Below are 18986 nucleotides of genomic sequence, written 5' to 3' on the forward strand. Positions count from 1 at the left end.
ATAGGGTCAAAGAAATCGGATTTGATGCGCTTTCGCCTGCAGTGTGAACGTAGCCTTATTCCACCTGAAGTTATTTCAGCTCCGCTGTGGGTTTCTAGTAAACCTTTACAAACATATCACTCCAGCATGCTGTTGCTACATAGGGAATATTTATTGGATTACATCATGTTTGGATTTCGTCTTTTTTAAGGTAAATGATCTTTTGTGTTGTTGAATATGATTTTATTTAAGATCTTTACTAAACTTTTTATTGTGCTATTATGCTAACTAAAGTTCTTCTTTCATCAGGCTTTAATCATTTCTAAACAAAACAACCACAACAACAAAAATCAAAATGACACTGATTTGTCAGAGTCGAACATTTTATAGATTGTGACTTATTAAACATCTCAGCTCAGGCGGTGCAATGTCAGCAAACATATGAAGAGATTAATGCGTCAGGGTTTAAAAAAAAATCACTCTGCCTTTCACTCTAATCCGCTGGTCTCGCAATGGCAGCTGTTTGTCTTTGGGTGGTGTGTGGGCGTCAGTGTCTCAAAAGGCCACGCCTTTTCAGGTGTGGAGAAAGCTTGTGCCTGTGGAGACTTGACTGGTCATCACTCTATTGCTGCTTGAACTCTTGACTCCTGGTTTTTAATGTAGGATTATTAATAATTTAAATAAAAGTCACTTTTGTCTGATGCTGATCTTAAAGCACACGTCTGTTTATAAAAATCATCTTTCCCATTTCACTGCTTCCAAAGTGTTTTGAATTAACATTTTACAGTGCAGTCTCACACAGTCGTACAAGCATCGGCCATATCTTAGTTTGTTTGTTTTAAATCAGGGATGTCATGTACACATTTACTCCTTCTGATACCTTAATATGAGAAGGAGAAGAGCAATTTCAGCAGGACATCTCAGTATTTTGTACATGATAAAGTAATGCTGATGTAGGAAACAAAAGAAATTTATCTGAATGACTTCAACTGTAAGAGATACATGTTCTGGTAGCTGTAGCTCATCACAGAAAATGTCATTTCTAAAAAATGTGTGTATCCATTGTAACAACAGAAACTTCTGTAATAAAATAGTGATATAATAATGCAGTTAAAAGTTCAAAATGTATGTCTTCGTTCACATTTTCCAAAGCTGTGTAGTGGGGCAGGAGTGTTGGCCAGCCCAACCCCGGCCTCTGTTCAAAGTTAGTTGTTTTGAAGTAGCCGTAGTTGTATTTGCATGTGATTTTTATTGTATATTTACCTATCATCAGTGCGTAGTCCCGTCTCCCAGGTCCCATACTGACTGTCAGTCTCATGGACCGGTGTTTCTGAGCCCTTCACCTCCTCTTCACCACTGACGCTTTGCTTCTGCTGTACCTAGGGGGAAAAAACAGAAGAGCAATGAATGATGACAACCAGCTTGAGAGACATGAATAGCTAAAAATCAGTGGGGTGCAGTGAACAAGTCTTTAATATCTGTGGACCATTCACATCCCTAATAGGAAGCCAAGCAACAAAACATTAATGAATGATAAAGTGTAATAGTAGCTAATTGACATCATAACTAAAATTACTTCTGAAGACGGTGTTGCTGATAGAGCAGCGTGCTGCTGAGCTTGAGCAGCCACCAGTGGTAAGACGGGTAATGGGAGGTGAAGGGATGAGTTAATGGAGACAGAACCAGAGTGGGGACAGAGATGGTGGTGGGCGGCTGGGTGATCGAGTGTGTTTTTTCTGCCTACTGAACCGTGCCTCTTTTAATGAGGCGGGCACAGAGGACATACTGTCTCAAACCCACACGGAGCTCACAGAGGCAGAAGAACTGATAAGCCTGGCCTATATAGAACAAAACAATAGAAAATCGTTCTGTCCTCAGATGTTGCCTAAGGGCTGGACAAAGAAATCTGATACACCTGGCTCTGTAATTGCCCAGGCCCCTTAACAGCGAGAGCAGCTCAGTAGTTGTGCTTATATGAGCGCGGAGGGCAGATTAGAGCTCGTACTTGAAGCTTTGTGAATGTTTTCTTTGTGTATATAAGAGCAGCGACGCAGGAGTGCTGCAAAACAGGTGTAAGAATGAGCACATGAGGAAGAGTGTGACTGTGTGAAATTCTGATTGAGGGAAAACAAAACAGCTGAAGAAAGTGTGAGAGTGAGGGGAAAAAACACAGGACATCATTCATCAGCGAAGCCCTTCCCAACAGGAAAAGTGAAAACAGCCAGAATGGCATTCAACAATACTCCCTGCATCTGAGAAAGCACTTGGTACTTCAGCTTAACCTCTTCTCAAGGACTTACAGCACCAACACTTAACCTTAAAAACTGTATATCTGAGTCCTGAGTGACTCTGTTACAGAAGCAACGATAAAAAATGCACACACCGCCTGGGCAGAGCCAGTAAATGTTTCACTTCTCTGGTCTACAATGATCATAATCCAGCATGTGAAGCTACAAATATTCAATTCAATTCAATTTTATTTATATAGCGCCAAATCACAACAAAAGTCGCCTCAAGGCGCTTCATAGATACAGAGAAAAACCCAACAATCATATGACCCCCTATGAGCAAGCACTTTGGCGACAGTGGGAAGGAAAAACTCCCTTTTAACAGGAAGAAACCTCCGGCAGAACCAGGCTCAGGGAGGGGCGGGGCCATCTGCTGTGATTGGTTGGGGTGAGAGAAGGAAGACAGGATAAAAGACATGCTGTGGAAGAGAGACAGAGGTTAATAACATATATGATTCAATACAGAGAGGTCTGTTAATACATAGTGAGTGAGAAAGGTGACTGGAAAGGAAAAACTCAATGCATCATGGGAATCCCCCGGCAGCCTACATCTATTGCAGCATAACTAAGGGAGGATTCAGGGTCACCTGGTCCAGCCCTAACTATATGCTTTAGCAAAAAGGAAAGTTTGAAGCCTAATTTTAAAAGTAGAGATAGTGTCTGTCTCCCGAATCCAAACTGGAAGCTGGTTCCACAGAAGAGGGGCCTGAAAACTGAAGGCTCTCCCTCCCATTCTACTTTTAAATACTCTAGGAACAACAAGTAGGCCTGCAGAGCGAGAGCGAAGTGCTCTAATAGGGTGATATGGTACTATATGGAGATTCTGGAGTTTTGATTGTGAAAGCTTCCAGCTACACTTGCTGATATTATGTCATCTTTCAGTTTTACCCTCACATGTTGCTGTACACTGCTATCACTGCAGGCAAATAGGCCTTGTAAAGTTCTGGTGATAAAAATTCCAATCCAATGTGTACATGTGTGCTATTCAACCTAAACACGCCCAGAACACTCCCTCAGCAGATCAGTGCAGAGGACGAACACGGCCTTTGCTCGAACATGTTGTAGTGAGGAGTCTTTACACAGGTACTTATGGCAGGGTGCTCAAAGCAGAGGTTGTAAAGCTGTTTAGAGGCTCATTCATAATCTCTCACCTTTTATTATTCAGTACAATAGCAGCTTTCAACCAGCCTTGGTAACTGAACTTTAGCTGGAGTCTTTCTGTGTCTTTTTCTGACTTAAATCTCCATCAATCAACAGACAGTGCCAGGTTAGACAGATGTACTGGTTAAACACCCAAAACAAACAATGCCACATATATATAAAAAAAATATCCACTATGGCTGTTAATTACCTTTGCTGAATGAACACGCACAGGTGCAACCTTTGCAGTAATCGTGGAAAAGATGAAGGAAACCGACTGAACTGACAGGTCTAGCTGCTATAGCTCTCAGAGGAAGGCTTTTCCTTAATAACATTAGCAATAGCCAACTTCCTCTGGACAGGAAGGGTGTGTCAGGGGAAACAACATAACAAAGCCCGGATGAATGGATGGATGAAGGAAAGAAAAGGCTGATCACTAAATATGTCTGACTGACAATCTGCGGAGGAAGGGGCTGGAGCAGGGCCTTGGAAACTTTTTGATAGTGCGCCGGCTGCCGATTGCAGCAGTGACTGTTACGTCCTCGGCAGTTAACGAGTAGCTGCAGTGCTGTTTCTTGAAAAGGGAAGGGCTCTGTTACCTCATGGTCTGACATCAGGGGCAGAGATCTTTCGATATAGTCGTTCTGTTTACATAAACAGTGTCTAAGATACAAGCTTGTACCACAATTTGATGCAATCGAGGAATGTGTATGTGTATTTCAGGATGACTATCATTGTCCATCTTACATATGTCAGCGTAATAAAAGCCCTAAAAACACATTCAATCACACTTACAGCACTCACCGCTCCATTCTCATCTGCTTCAATCCCTCTGGCCTTGGTGGAGTGGGAAAATATGCCTGGCGGGCACTCATGTACAACCCAGCAATCAATATCAATATCCTAAAAGATATTCAAAACAACTGCTCCCGTGAGCACTAATCTCATGCCAGCAAATGGGCTTTAGCCGCATGTCGGAAGTTTTACATTACGAGAAACCCTACAAGGAAAACCGAACAGTGCTGTATATATTTTTCATTACACAAGTGTTGCATACAGACGAGGTCTCGGCGTCGTACAAAGCAGTTCGTAAGAACAGAGAGAAGAATGTAAGAAACCTGACTTGGCTTAAGATTTCAGCTCAGAGTGTGCTGAACCTGACTTAGAGGATTACTTTCAGTCTGGGGTTTGTTTTTCTGGTTTGCAAACAGGAAGATTGTTTGAGATCAAATGTGTTTCCCTTCACCGTGTATACATGTTACATCTTGTAAATTTCAGAAACTGCTACAAACATGCTGAAAAATAAAGCAGAGGTGCCTAAAATTCGAGTTTCCTGAATAGCCCTTTGTGGCTGCCTCTTAAAGGGAATCCTCCCGTATATACAAAAAAACCAACCAACTTTCTTCCTTTGTGAAAATTGTACTTGAAGTGTTAATGTACTTTTTTTTATATTTCACCCTTTCAAACTTTATTACTGTTACAGGTGTGGCTACTCTGAGTGACAGGTGGGTGCCAACAGATTCAGTTAGCACTGCTAGCTGTCTGCCAAGAGTCACCTGAGATGTTATGAGTCACTGAACTGGTTGTCTCAACCATGTTGGCTTTTTAGAGCTATTTTATTGCAGTCAATAACTAAAAAATGTTGTTTATTAAGCAGTTAACTGCACCAACAGCCCACACAAGTGATTGAAGGGTTTTAAGGACAGATGTTGGCTTAAAAATCCACTGTTCTGATTATAAAAATAAATAAACTGGTCATACTCTATTGGTAACCAGCCTTAGTTAGTGGGTGATAACTCATTAGATGGTCACTTCAGGCTCCTAAACACCTACACGGAAAAGACCATAATGTCTAACATCAAGGCAAAGCAATGGGTGATGTGGTTACATTCAACTCTCAAATTACAGTTTGTGGTGGCCACATTCGTACCACTTTGGTATAAAACATACCATGTTTTCACAAATCACAATTTTAACTCAGAGCAGTTTATATTTACATAAAATCTGTTATAACAGAAATTGCATATCAGAGTACTTAGTCGGGAGATTTGGAAACCGATCATTTTGGGAAGTCATCTGAGATTACAAGTGACTTCTGGCTGTGAGATGTCAGAGCGGAAAAGTTTGTTTATACTACCACAGCTATACTGAAAATCATGGAGCACTGATTCAACTCCTTATAATGAGACCTGCAAAGAAATCACTCTCGACATAGGAGAATGAAAAGTTAAAATAAATAAATAAACACTTTACTCTCTGATTAACCAGTTGGCCGGTTTTCTGGATGAGTATATAAACAATAAACATTATACTGGCATCATTTCTGCTATTGATTTGAATTGGCAAAAATAAATGAACAGATCAAAACAATAATTACGTATAACTGTAATATGCAGCTCACACCTCAGACAACGGACCAAAAATGTGTCACAAACAGCAGCGAGAGCTTGAATAGGGCACGAAACTAAAGCCTTGTGTCTAGATGTGCTAGTGGTAATCCGGTCGTTAAGTCTGATGTCACTAGCCGTGTCTGGGCCTAAACTCCGCTGCAGGTCCATATATCAAACGATCACTATGGCATTACTAAGAGTTAAAAACTGTCTAAAGTCTTTCATCTTTAATAAAATGATCAGCGTTCTGCTCTACCAGGTGTAACAATTGAGTTTAACATCCAGGCATCCATGAAAACGGAATTTATAACATTTAACGGAGTTAGAAGTTAGCAGGAAGTTAGCTCGCTAGCTTCTATCTAAATACAATATAGCATGTCCTGACTGCGGGGTTTTGGAAACAAATTAAAACATACAGCTCTGTTATCACTTCCAACATAAATGAAGACAGAAAACTAAACAGCAGTGACGTTGGTAGGGTTACTGAAGTTTGGCTAGCTGCTATATAATGATGTGCTACGTGACCGCCAGCGACACAGCTATGTTAGCATAATATAAACAAGCTAACTTTTTTTCCACTCGATAAAAGTTAACGTGAGTGTTCTCGGTGGTCAGGAACAAATGTAATCGCATGGCAGGATGCTGTAAAAGGACCAAACTTCAGCAGGAGAACAACTGAGATAATCCATCCACAATACGAGGTTAGTCATTCATATACTGCTGCATGGGCTGGGCTGTAGTTACATCCTAAGGTTTTAAAAACTGAGCTTAAATAAATGATTAGCGGTAATAAAAGCCGAGGGAGGTCAACAGTGATCACTGACTGTTTTAGGAGGTTTTTGAGATTAAATAGAAGAAAATACAAAACATTAAACATGTTAACAACACAAAAGCCATATTAAACGCAGACTACTTTAGGCCCGGAAGTAGGATTCGTCCAGTTTTCAAATCCACTGCCTCCTCTCATCAATTCAGTAGCTTTCAATCATTAGAGATCATTTACTGTCATACAAGTACTTACTGAGTCAGTGGGAGCGGACGCTACTCCCACAGACCACAAAAACAGTTGCTGATGTGTAGAACTAACTTTAGACATGGTAACACAACTAATAGCAACACAGATCTCATGAAAACACCTCTTATCTTTAGGTGCTGTGACTCATGAGGTGTTGGACAGCAGTTGAGCAAACAGGCGTCGACATGAATATAGGAACAACTTCACTGCAAGGCACACGTCCCTCAGGGACTTTTAAATCTGTCCTTCACGCAGACCAGGTTACAAGGGACAGAAATTATGTGCAAATAAATAAACAATATATATTGTAAAATATAGACATATTTTACAGTGTTTATCAGCCCTTTTCTCAGTCCTTGTGTCTAATTATATCACTTGAAGAACAGGTAGCACAACGGATTTGCTAATCAAAGAGAGACAAACACTACGCTGTTCCAAAGAAAACAAGATGGAGATGAGAATAATCCACAAAAATAGACAGATGAGAAGCAGCAGGGCTGTGCATCAGGCAGCATGTGGTTAAGTTCTTCACATGTTTGGCTAGAGACCAAATACTTGATGAAGGAGGAGCAGTTAATACGGTGACATGGACATAGCTATGAAATGACTTGAATTCCACTTGTGCTTTATTTATCACCAACAGATGTAAAAGTCAAACTTATGAGTCACATTAGTGCCTCATCTCTAGATACCCCGATTCACTGTTTGCAAAACCATCAGCGATGAAAGTCGGAATCAGTGTTTCCCTGCTATGTTTCTGTACTTAAAGTGTGTGTGTATGTGTGGCGTCTTACAGCAGTGGGGGTGTTGGGTGCCGTGCGTCTGCGTAAGGACAGGCGTTGCTGGCTGCGCAGCGAAAACCTGCGGAAGGACTCCCTGCTGCGGGAGGCCAGGGAGCGCAGGGAGTTGGTTCTCTTGAAGTCCCCGGTATCGTCCTCTCCCCTGCCTCCCCTCTCCGCCGAGGTGGACAAAAAGCTGAGTGCCCCGTGAAGGGAGCGACGGACGTTTCCCACCCATCCTGACACCTGAGATTGAGCTACTGACAGCTTGCCCCCGAGATACTCCATCGCAACCAACCAACGACGGGACCTGCTGTGTCTGAACGGAGCCCGTGAGCTAAGCTGGGACTCTTGTTGTTGCAGCAGCAGCAGGGAATCATTAGAGTCTAGTTATGCTGGCGAGGTGGCAGTCCAGGGATGGTGGCCTATGTATTCAGTGACGCATGTTGCAGGGTCAGTACTGCAGCAGTGTATAAGGTGACAGAGAAAATGACAGAGCTCAGCAGGCTTAATGATGCTGCTGCTTACAGCACTGTAGCACAGATGATGTCTGAATGTTACAGGAGAGAAAATCTACCCAGTTTCTTTACTCAGTGTCCTTTCTGCAGTGCAGTCCCACTTTAGATGTCAGCACTCTTGTTTCGAGGCTCCCGGCTGTCGGCATTAAGTGGATTGTGAAGCTTTCTAATGTCTATTTCGATGCTTACGAGATATGTCTGCTGTGATATTCCTAGCACAACACCCAAGTGGGCATATAAAGGTTAGGAAAGGTCACCACTTAATATAAGTTTTATTGAAACACTGCTACACTGTCTCCCAACAGGTTCTCTAGCTTAAAGAGCATAAATCACTACTAAAAATAATCAAGTACAAAAACAACGAGCACTAATGATAAAATCACCTCAATATACTCTCTGTTTGGCCAAACGTTCACTTATCTCAGTGCTCTGCGAGACCTCTGCCAATTCACCGGGTGAGAGCTTCTCTGTCCTCATGTGAGCCTAAATTATAGCCGACCTGACGCACGCTCTCGCAGCAGACGTTGATCTTTTTCTCCTGAAACATGGCTCTGATTAAAAGTTGTTAAATCCACCCACCCTTCCAACAGGGCTACATCTTCATACTGCACACAACTATTGTATCTTCTGGCAAAAAGCTGCAAGCAGAAATGGTGCAGGGCAGCTGGTGGCAAAAAGAAAGCTGCTGTAGTCATTCGTATTCCATGAGGAAAACCAGAGGGCAACCAATGCACCGCCGCAAAGAGGAAACTGAAGAGAGAGCTGTGGTAGAGAGGTCAGATCCAGAGAAAGGAATTTTTTTTTCTTCCCTCCCCTCGCCTTTTTCTGCAGGTATGGGCAGGTAGGAGAAAATGCGTCAGCCAAGCTGCTCTCTATAGTGAGTGTTACAGGACTCACCGTCAAGGAGAAACTGGGTGGAGAGAGGGAGTGTGGGACAGAGCCAAAGAGAGCGAGACAGAGAGCAAGAGCGAGGCAAAGAGAGAGAATGGGAGGTCCGTGATTCAGAACAGAGGGGGGAGAGGGGAGGGTGATATATGTTCTGCGGTGCTCTGTCGCTCCAGCTTGATTCAGCTGCAGGAAACATAAGTGGAGTGACACAGCCAGGACAGCAAGCATGCAGACAACATGTAGAAGGAAAGAAAAAATAGAGACGAGGTTGCGTATGTGAGCAGAGAGAGAAAGCTGCAGAGAAAGTGAGGTTTGTGATACAATCAGATAGGAATGAGGACAAGTGTATGTATTACATTAAGAGAAAGCTATCAGTAGATAAATTGGACGGGCACAAAAGAGACAAGACAAAAGACAGGTGTGGCTCCAGGCAAGTGGGATTGCACTGTATGCACATCAACCAGTTTGTCTGCGCAACGTGGCCAAAACCACCAATCACAACAGGCGACTCAGTGTTTGTTTAAATCTCACCCAGAGTCGGAGTCATGCAAACACCACAACAGACAAGGAAAGAATAACACTTCCTGACACATGCTGTTAACTTCAGCCACCTTCTGCCAGTGAACTTGTACCTTAAATAAAGACACAGTGGGCCACTCTGACACACTTCAGAGACTTAACCTCGGAGCAAACTGAGGCAGAAGGGTTCCTAAAATCTGGATCTCTGTCCACATGTGCCCCCTACAGGTAATCTGATTAACAATTCTTTGAAGTGCTCTGCTGAAGATTTCAATAGCATAGAAACTCTCACATACCTTTCCCCTCCAATTTACTGCCACACACGAGTATTTCAACAAAAAAAACTTTAACCTTCTATCTCCTTTAATACTTTATTAATATTTAGTCCTCACACCTTTAATTACCATATCTTCAAAATTACATGTACACCTAAGGAAAATACTCAATACTGAGTACCATTTTCATTTTATCATTAGCTGTAGCCACTACCTGCTACCTAATGATAACAAGTAGCTAATCAAGTGTGGCTTAAGTAGAAGTACAGCTACTTAATAATAATGGATTGCATTTATATAGCGCTTTTCAAGGCACCCAAAGCGCTTTACAATGCCACTATTCATTCACTCTCGCATTCACACACTGGTGGAGGCAGCTACAGTTGTAGCCACAGCTGCCCTGGGGCAGACTGACAGAAGCGAGGCTGCCATATCGTGCCATCGGCCCCTCTGGCCAACACCAGTAGGCAGTAGGGTAAAGTGTCTTGCACAACGACCAGGACAGAGAGCCCGGGGATCGAACCGGTGACCTTCCGGTTACAGATACGCTTCCCAACCCCCTAAGCCACGGTCGCACAGTCACGGTACTTCTACTAATAGTGTTAAAAATACTCTGGTGAAAGCACCAATTCAACTTTACTTAAGTAAGAGTGAAAAAGTACACACTCTGAAATATATTCGGTGTAAAAAAGTAGCTCGCTTGTATTGTTTACAAGGCTTCTATGTGTTATTTTTCCCTCTATTTATGTTCAACTCACTTTAATGTCGTGAGGACATGCAGTGACTTTCCCCTAAAGTAATGAGCCTGTTTTGAAAGTGTAAGGAGTAGAAAGTCAAAAGTTATGGATTAAAAAGCAAAACGTTGTCAGAAAAATAACAGACAACTTTATTCAAGTACAGATAGAGTCCTAAAAAAGTACTGTAACAAAGTATTTGCACTTTGTTATTTTCCACAATGCTAATAGTTAAGTTGTTTAAATATTAATAGTCAACATTCTCTTGATATTTAAGTAATTAATTAAGTATTACAGTTACAGTTTATCTCCTTTTTTAGTTCACAGCAAAAGCAGAAATTATAGAATTATAATATTTATAGTTTTTATATATTTCTCCAAGATAAAGTATTACATTAAGTATTTTTGGCCATACCAGCAAATTTATAATGAAAAACACACAGTTTTAATATTTGAAGCTTCCTTGATTTATATTATTCAGACTATTAGTTTTAAAAGAAAGATTTAAAGACAAGGAAGTGATACAATAAAACATGAAACATCTAACAATCAACATATTATTGATGTCTTTTTGACCAAATATTCCTCATCGGAGCACTGAAAACGATCTGCTAGGAAGTGACTCATCTCTTCCCCTCTTCTGACCTCATCAGTCTTTACTCAGCCAGGAACTCATCCAGCAACAACAGGAAGAAGGTGAAATAGGATGCGGCTAATGTACATACAGTCTACTGTATATGATATGAACCAAGAGTTCCTACAGCCCTATACGAGAAGACGCACACGGCTGATGGAGACACATTCAACATGAGTGGTGCTGTCACTTACCCAGAGGCAGTACGGAGTGAGACAACATGACCACATGTACAACACAGCTCTCTGCCCGGTGCCCATCTCTGCTCTGCTGCACTGACCAGCCTCAGACCCTCACACTTAAACCAGTGATGTCACCACCCTACTATTACCTCATGTCTCTGAGTCTATGGTGAATACAATTTGAGGAAAGTAGTCATTTCAGACGTCCAGCAACGCCCACATATTTGGCTTTAAACACTATCTGTGATATTTTACATATGCTAAACATCTTAACTAGATTTAAGAATCTGCCTATGGGTTTTTTTATCATTACTAAATACTTTTTTTTAAGTCACGCTCCTACATATAAGCCTTAGTATTTGTGTTAATGATGCTCTGCTCATATTCTGATGCTGAATGTTGAATTCTTGCTACCTTGAATAAAATATCACTACTGAGTAGAAATATTGAATTTATTAACAAACAGAAAAAATGATCCAGAACTGAGTAATTGTGTAATTTTATCATTATCATTTCTTACTTTTGAGTAAGAAGAAAATGACAGAGCTTTTGATTTGATGCTGTTTTGTCTAAAGTGAAATTAAACTGGATGACAGTGAGTTTTAGAGCCAATAATGATGAATACATTGTTAGCTGCAGCCTTATTCCAGTGTAATATTCAGTTTCATTACTTTTGGAAAGCTTTACTTTTACACCAATTCACTGCCAAAATGAGCAGCGACAGATGGCAAATATTTTCATTATTAGTTAGAAATCTGTATTAACACAAGCAGCAGGTTTGTGTAGTGTCTGTGGCCTAATCGCTAATTCAGCGGTTCTTCTACTATGTGTAAAGTTGTCTGAGCTAAAATGTAAAACTGTGCACTTTTTTTTATTTACATAGGGTCATTTGAAAAGCTTTTTTTCAAACAAGCACTGGAAATGGCAACAAGGAATAATTCAGATACCCGGTGTTCTGGGAATCCATCCTACCCGTTGTTTCTGCGCATGCGCACAACACGAAATTCAGTGGCAAATTGTACTACCTTTGTGAATATTAGCTAGAAAAATACTCTGACCGGTAAAATTAACTGCCAAACCATCCTACCTTTGTGAATGTCGCCTACAAGCATACTTAAACTGCTAAGATTTTGTGGCAAATCGTCCTACTTTTGTTAATCTGAGCTAGAAGCATACTTTAATAGCTACATTTCAGTGGCTACCTTTCTGAATATGAGCTACAAGCATACTTTAACAGCTGAAATCCAGTGGCAAATCATCCTACCTTTGTTAATAACAGCTACACACATACTCTGACGGGTAAAATTAAGTGCCAAACCATGCTACCTTTGTGAATGTTACCTACAAACACACGTTAACGGGTAAAATGAATCCTGGCTGTATGCATATGAGCTACAAACATACTCTGATGGGCAAAGTTAAGTGGCAAACCGTCATACCTACTTAAATTGGTGCTGGAATGACTCTGTGACAGCAGAAATGTGCATAAACTACTTACGGTAGGACGTTTTGCCAAAGTAGGATGGTTTGTCAGAACACCGGAACACTTGACTCTTGCAAACTAAAACACAACCACTAGATGGTGGTAATGACCTTGACCTTTGTGGTGACTTAATCTGATCTCCCTGTGTAATGATAAGGCACAACAGACTGTACTTCAACCTGAGCCTACAATTACAGTGTCAGTGACAAAGCGCAACCTGAACCCAACCCTGTATCGTTAATAAACACTGTCCACCCTTAAATGTAATAATAATATGAGTGTGCATGTAATTTGTAGAGTTGATAACATGCAGACAGATCTGTTTACATGTTTAAAAATATAAAACCAGAATTACCACCTTGAAGTTGCTTCCACCAACCAGTCAAGCAGCAGCTTACATTGATGTCTGTCCACATTTTGCCAATCTTTTGAAATCAATACATTTTGTCTTACTAGACATTTTTGTTAAATTTAGCATACAAATTAGGCAAAATTTCTAAAGTTATGGCCAAAAAGGTGTTTTATGAGGTCAAAGAGACCTTTGATCACCAAAAATCACAATAAGTGCATCCCTGAAACTAAATAAATTTTTGTTTTTGAACAAATCCCATCAAGTCTTCCAAGAAATATCAACTACATATACAGACAGCATTATCGCTCCCAGCAAAGGCTATTCCATTCACAGTGGTATAAAAACAGAGGTGAACTACAAGTTTATAACCAAATATAACTTCTAACCAATCAAAATCAAGTAGCAAGGTTACACAAATACCTGCAGAACACATAATCATTACATGCCATTTCACTTCACAGGTTTCTCTGAGCCCTGCTGTCAGGTTTCTGATAAATTAGCTGTGAAAATCTTTACTTAATCATTTGTCTGATCCAATCCTGACGTACAGGCCTGAGAAGGTGTTTGAGCACCACTTCCCTAGAATGTAATGTGGGTTGGGCAGAGGTGAGTCTAGGACGTCCATGCTTTCAACATTAGTCACCAGATCTTTACTATGTGAGTCCAGCAGCATTTTCATGTCAAGTGAGCAAGCTGCATTCCAATACAGTCTTCAGTGCATGAGGCACGCATACTACGCTCTCTGTTTCCACAGAGCTGAGTGAAAACAGTCATTTGTAATAAAATGGTGCAGAAAATGAGCAGCAGCCTGACTCACCCTGCTCTGCAGGTCCTGCTCTCTGTGGGCGCTGCGACTCCTCATCCTGGAAGGGCTTCCATCCACGGCACTACCTGCAGGAGCCGATCGTCGCGACACACTCCGAGACCGCAATCTGTTCAACTCCTGAGCAGCATAGAGGATCCAAAGTGAACACCGCGATCCAACTGCATCACCTCACAACAGTAAAAAGCTGCTCATTGTCATGCTGGAAGCTGGACAGTATAAAGTGAACTTCAGTCCACTCACGTTTAAACACTGCTTAGGTGTCAGTTTGTTGCTTTCTTGTGAAGTGTGACTGTAATTTGGCCACGTTTTTGTAATGTTGGTGTATCTATTACCCGCAGCAATGCAACGCCACTTGCTCAAACAGAAGCACAATTCCTCAAGGTAACAGGAGTGTGGCTAACTGGAACTAACAACAAATTGATTTTTGTTTCTAAAACCAAAACATGTTATGGTTTATAATGTAATAATTAGCATGCATGACCATGTCTACATCATTATGATCTAGACATGGCCTGAGGAATCAGCTTTTTTGCTTTAACCCATTCTTGTGAACACAGTATCTCAGGAGCACCTAAAATATGGGACTCAAGAAATGCAAGTGATAATAATTCAGTGGTGAAAGGTTAAATGTTGCCCCCACAGTCACAAACACCTTTTGTCACAAACAACTAATGCGTTTAACTTTAAATTACTTCAAAGTCTTCACTACATGTATTATATGAGTCAAACACAGATACACTGCAATCTAACTGGATGCAAGAGGCATCTTACTACATTATAGTTATATATAGTTATTATATAGTTATTATAGACTCATTTAGCCACTACGTCACCTAGCTCGACTACAATATGGCAACTCAGCTGGAGCCTCTTTTCTCCAACCAATTTAATCAGGGAATGATGGCACACAGAATAATGCATGCTAAACATAAAAAAATATTAAGAAGAATTTTGCGTATGCTTTTGCTTTGGGAACTTGGTGAGCTTTTAAAATGACAGGGTGAAAAATATATGATACAACCTCCATCATGAGAAGCTATATTTATGTTTTAGATGGTTTGTACTTCTACAAGAACAGATTGTTCTGTAAGATGTCACAAAATGACCTGTATTTTCACAAGACTGCATGTCTCTGTGTGATAATCTGACTCCATCTGCACTGACAAACTAAGAAAATGACGACCTGATTTCTACAATAATCACAAAATAAAGTGTGGTAAAAAGGGGGCGGGTAGTTCATTGGCACCTCTGGAACTGATCAATTGATTTATGTCACTCACCTTGGACCCCTGTGATCTCCTCGGGCCCTGTGCTTCTCCCCTGATCTTCTGTGGCTGAAGCTCTCTGGGCAACCAGATCTGCTCTGCAGGAGAGATGGTGGGGAGTCCACCTGGGGAGTTCACACTTTTAACCTCTGAACCAGGAAAAGGGCCCAAAGGGGGTGACTCATCCAGGAAAGCAGACCAAGGCCTTTGCTGAGTTGGGAATCGTTCCCCATGATCGAGGAGCTGTTCTGGACTGTGTTTGTTGGCGTGTTTTCTAGGTTCAGCCTTAGGCTGGTCCACAGACATCTCAACTGACCGCAGCTCCCAGGGGTCCTGAGGAGGCGTCGTCCATACTGGGTTTGAGAAACCTACTGAAGTCTGTGATGGTATCTTCCAGCTAACGTCACTTTCAGATGTAGGCTGAAATTTACCCCCAAAGTCAGCATTTAGTCCCTGCATTCCCAATGAAGGAAACAAGTCATTAAGAGAGGAGAGCTGAGCTTGAGATGTAAAGGAGTCTATGTCAAGAATGTTAGGCTTGTAAGGCTCCTTCCAGCGGGTTGCAGCATCGCTGCGTTGAGAAGTAGACTTAGACACTGGTTCATTTCTGAGCACAGAGTCCAGATCAAGAACTTTGGGTTTCAGATGTGATGGCTCCAACTTTAGCCTCTCTTGCTCCTCTTTTTTCTGCTTCTCTTTTAGTCGCTGTCTCTCTGCTTCTTGTTGCTTGGCTATGACTCGCATCCGTTCTGCCTCCTCCCTTTCCATCTTTTCCCTCAGTCTGTGTTTCTCAAACTCTGCAATTTGTTGTCTTTCCCTCTCTGCCTGCTTTTGCTTTTCATACTCCAAGAGCTGTAATCTCTCAGCATCCTCCTTCCTCTTCCTTTCCTTCTCCAGTTCCTGTTGTCTCAGCCTCTGGTTTTCTAATTCCTGTCTCTCAATGTCTAGTTGCCTCTGTTTCTCAAGCTCCTGAAATTGTTGTCTTTCCCTCTCTGCCTGCTTTTGCCTTTCAAATTCCAGGAGCTGTAATCTCTCAAGCTCTTTAAGTCTCTCTACATCCTCCTTCCTCTTTTTTTCCTTCTCCAGTTCTTGTTGTCTCAGCCTCTGGTTTTCTAATTTCTGTCTCTCAATGTCTAGTTGCCTCAGTTTTTCAAGCTCCTGAAGTTGTTGTCTCTCCCTCTCTGCCTGTTTTTGCTTTTCAAACTCCAAGAGCTGTAATCTTTCCAGCTCTTTAAGTCTCTCTACATCCTCCTTCCTCTTCCTTTCCTTCTCCAGTTCCTGTTGTCTCAGCCTCTGGTTTTCTAATTTCTGTCTCTCAGTGTCTAGTTGCCTCTGTTTCTCAAGCTCCTGAAATTGCTGTCTTTCCCTCTCTGCCTGCTTTTGCTTTTCAAATTCTAGGAGCTGTAATCTCTCAAGCTCTTTAAGTCTCTCTAGATCCTCCTTCCTCTTCCTTTCCTTCTCCAGTTCCTGTTGTCTCAGCCTCTGGTTTTCTAATTTCTGTCGCTCAATGTCTTGTTGCCTCAGTTTTTCGAGCTCCTGAAGTTGTTGTCTCTCCCTCTCTGCCTGTTTTTGCTTTTCAAACTCCAAGAGCTGTAATCTTTCCAGCTCTTTAAGTCTCTCTACATCCTCCTTCCTCTTCCTTTCCTTCTCCAGTTCCTGTTGCTCATTGTCTAGCCGTCTCTGTATCTCCCTTTCTAAATCTTGTTGTCTCCGTTTCTCCAGCTCCCTCTGTATCTCCTTCTCCATCTCCTTTTCTCTTTCCCGCTCTTTTTCAAGCTCTTTCATTCTTAACCTTTCTTGCTCTAATGCGATCTGTCTCATCTTGTCTGCCTCTTCTTTTTCCTTTTTTTCTTTTAGCTGCTGCATTTCCTTTTCTTTCTGCTTCTGTCTTTGAAGCTCTAAGAGCTGCTGTCGCTCCAACTGTTTTAGCCGCTCTTCCTCCTTTTGTTTTTGCTGATCCTTTTCACGCTGTGTCTCCTTTTGTCTCTCTAGTTCTCGCCTTTTTTCTTTCTCAAGTTTCCTTTGCTTCTCTCTTTCAAGTCTCTGCTTCTCCTCTAATTCTTGTGCTTTCTCAAGCGCAATCTGTTTCTGCCTTTCCAGGGCACGTTGTTTCTCCTCAAATTCTTGTTTCTCCTTTTCAAATGACTTATGTCTTTGCCTTTCAAATTCTCTTTGCATCTCCCACTCTTTCATTCGTGTAAATTCTAAATGTGCTTGTTTCTCCATTTCCAGCTGTGTCTGTTTTTCACTTTCAATTTCTTTTATCTTAGTCCTGTGCCTTTCTTTCTCCTTCCTTTGCTCCCTTTTCTTTTCAGCTTCTAGCCTTTCCTCTTTACTCTGTCCATCTGAGGCTAAACTGCTCTCCCTGGGTGACTTGTGGCTTCTCATCATCAAATCTTTAACTTGCTCTTGCGATAGAGTTGTTTTTCCAAAAGGATCATCATTTAAAGATGGGCTCCCCCTTACTGGAAGACTCTTCCCTTGAGGGCCACTAAGGAGAGAAATCCCTAATAAGTCATCAAAGGGGCTAGTCATGTCCCCAGCGTTTGTCCCTGCACCCCCAAGAGAAACTGGCTCCTGTATTTGTCCGGTTAAAGCAAAGTAGGTTGCCTTGGGTTTTGCCATTTCGTCTGCCTGCAGCATCTTCAAGCGTTTAGGTGCTGCAGACACTTCTTCCTGTTCTGCCACTCTTTGTCTCTCCTTGTCTTTATCTAAAGCCACTTGTCCTTCCCTTTGTGATTCCTTTAGCATCCCTGTCTCCATATCTACGTCTTGGTCGAGACCTGTAGTGGTCCACTTCTGTAAGGCTCCTATCCTCAGATATCGTGGCTGTGTTTGAGGCATCAAAGGTGCCTGTTCTTGTGCAGGACTGGTCCATTCTGGAAGAGGCCTGCTCCCTTCTGAGCGTCTGGAACGGAGGGTCATGGCCTTATCCTCCCACTGAGCTGATGGGACGCTCACACTCACTGCCCGACTCTTTTCGACAGCCTGCACTGTGTCAAAGGCATGTAATACGGGTTGAAAACATGATGGCGATAAAGGCTGGCTGTTATTTTCAGTAACTGTTCTATCAAATAGAGGCGTGCTGCTGAGCAAATCCTTGGCCGTGTCAACAGATGAGCCATCATCCATCAACACCACGCTGTGCCTCTCCACGACATTATCAAACAAGGATGCTCGCACCGTTTGGACTCCACTGCCTGCACCAATTTCCTTGGAAACAGCAACAAACGTCTGTCCTGCTTCAGGCCCTTCAGGCGTGGAGACCTTTTTGAGCTGCTCTTGGGAATCTTTTAAATCCAAAAATGTCTTCTGGTCACTGGGAGTGATAGCTGATTCTTCAGCCTGGGAAAATTAAGAGATATACTGAGAATTTTTAAGTTGCAGAAGCATGCTCACAACTGATAAGCTATTACAGAATTTCTTTCAGCTGGAATCTTCTGAAGGAAATAAAAGCTTTTTTAAAAAGTTATGAATTTAGTAGGGGTGCAACGATACTCGTATCGATATTGAACCGTTCGACACAGTGCTTTCGGTTCGGTACGCATATGTATCGAACAATACAACATTTTTAATTTATTTTATCAACTTTTCTTCTGACGATGCTGTCTGTGTTGAGAGCTCAGTGGATCTGCGTTCGACTACTCCGCCTAGGCTGCACTGTCGAGCGCAGATCCACTGAGCGCAGCGCAAGCTAGCAAGACAGAAGCTAAGCTCGT

General features: G+C 41.9%; 1 protein-coding gene across 2 annotated transcripts in view; it reads right to left on the reverse strand.

Annotated features, from left to right (window-relative positions):
• The window catches only part of si:ch73-138n13.1 (uncharacterized), a 31287-nt gene that overhangs the window by 5455 nt on the left and 6846 nt on the right, over nt 1-18986 (reverse strand). For both annotated transcript variants that reach the window (XM_087848899.1, XM_087848900.1), the window contains exons 5-7: nt 15283-18612; nt 13994-14119; nt 1243-1358 (exon numbers count right to left, since the gene is read on the reverse strand). In XM_087848899.1, coding sequence (XP_087705025.1) covers nt 1243-1358; nt 13994-14119; nt 15283-18612 — 3572 coding nt within the window. The remainder of the gene's footprint in view (nt 1-1242; nt 1359-13993; nt 14120-15282; nt 18613-18986) is intronic.

Source organism: Neolamprologus brichardi, chromosome 12, assembly GCF_056152115.1.
Source record: "Neolamprologus brichardi isolate AB-2024 chromosome 12, ASM5615211v1, whole genome shotgun sequence".
Classification (NCBI taxonomy): Eukaryota; Metazoa; Chordata; class Actinopteri; order Cichliformes; family Cichlidae; genus Neolamprologus; species Neolamprologus brichardi.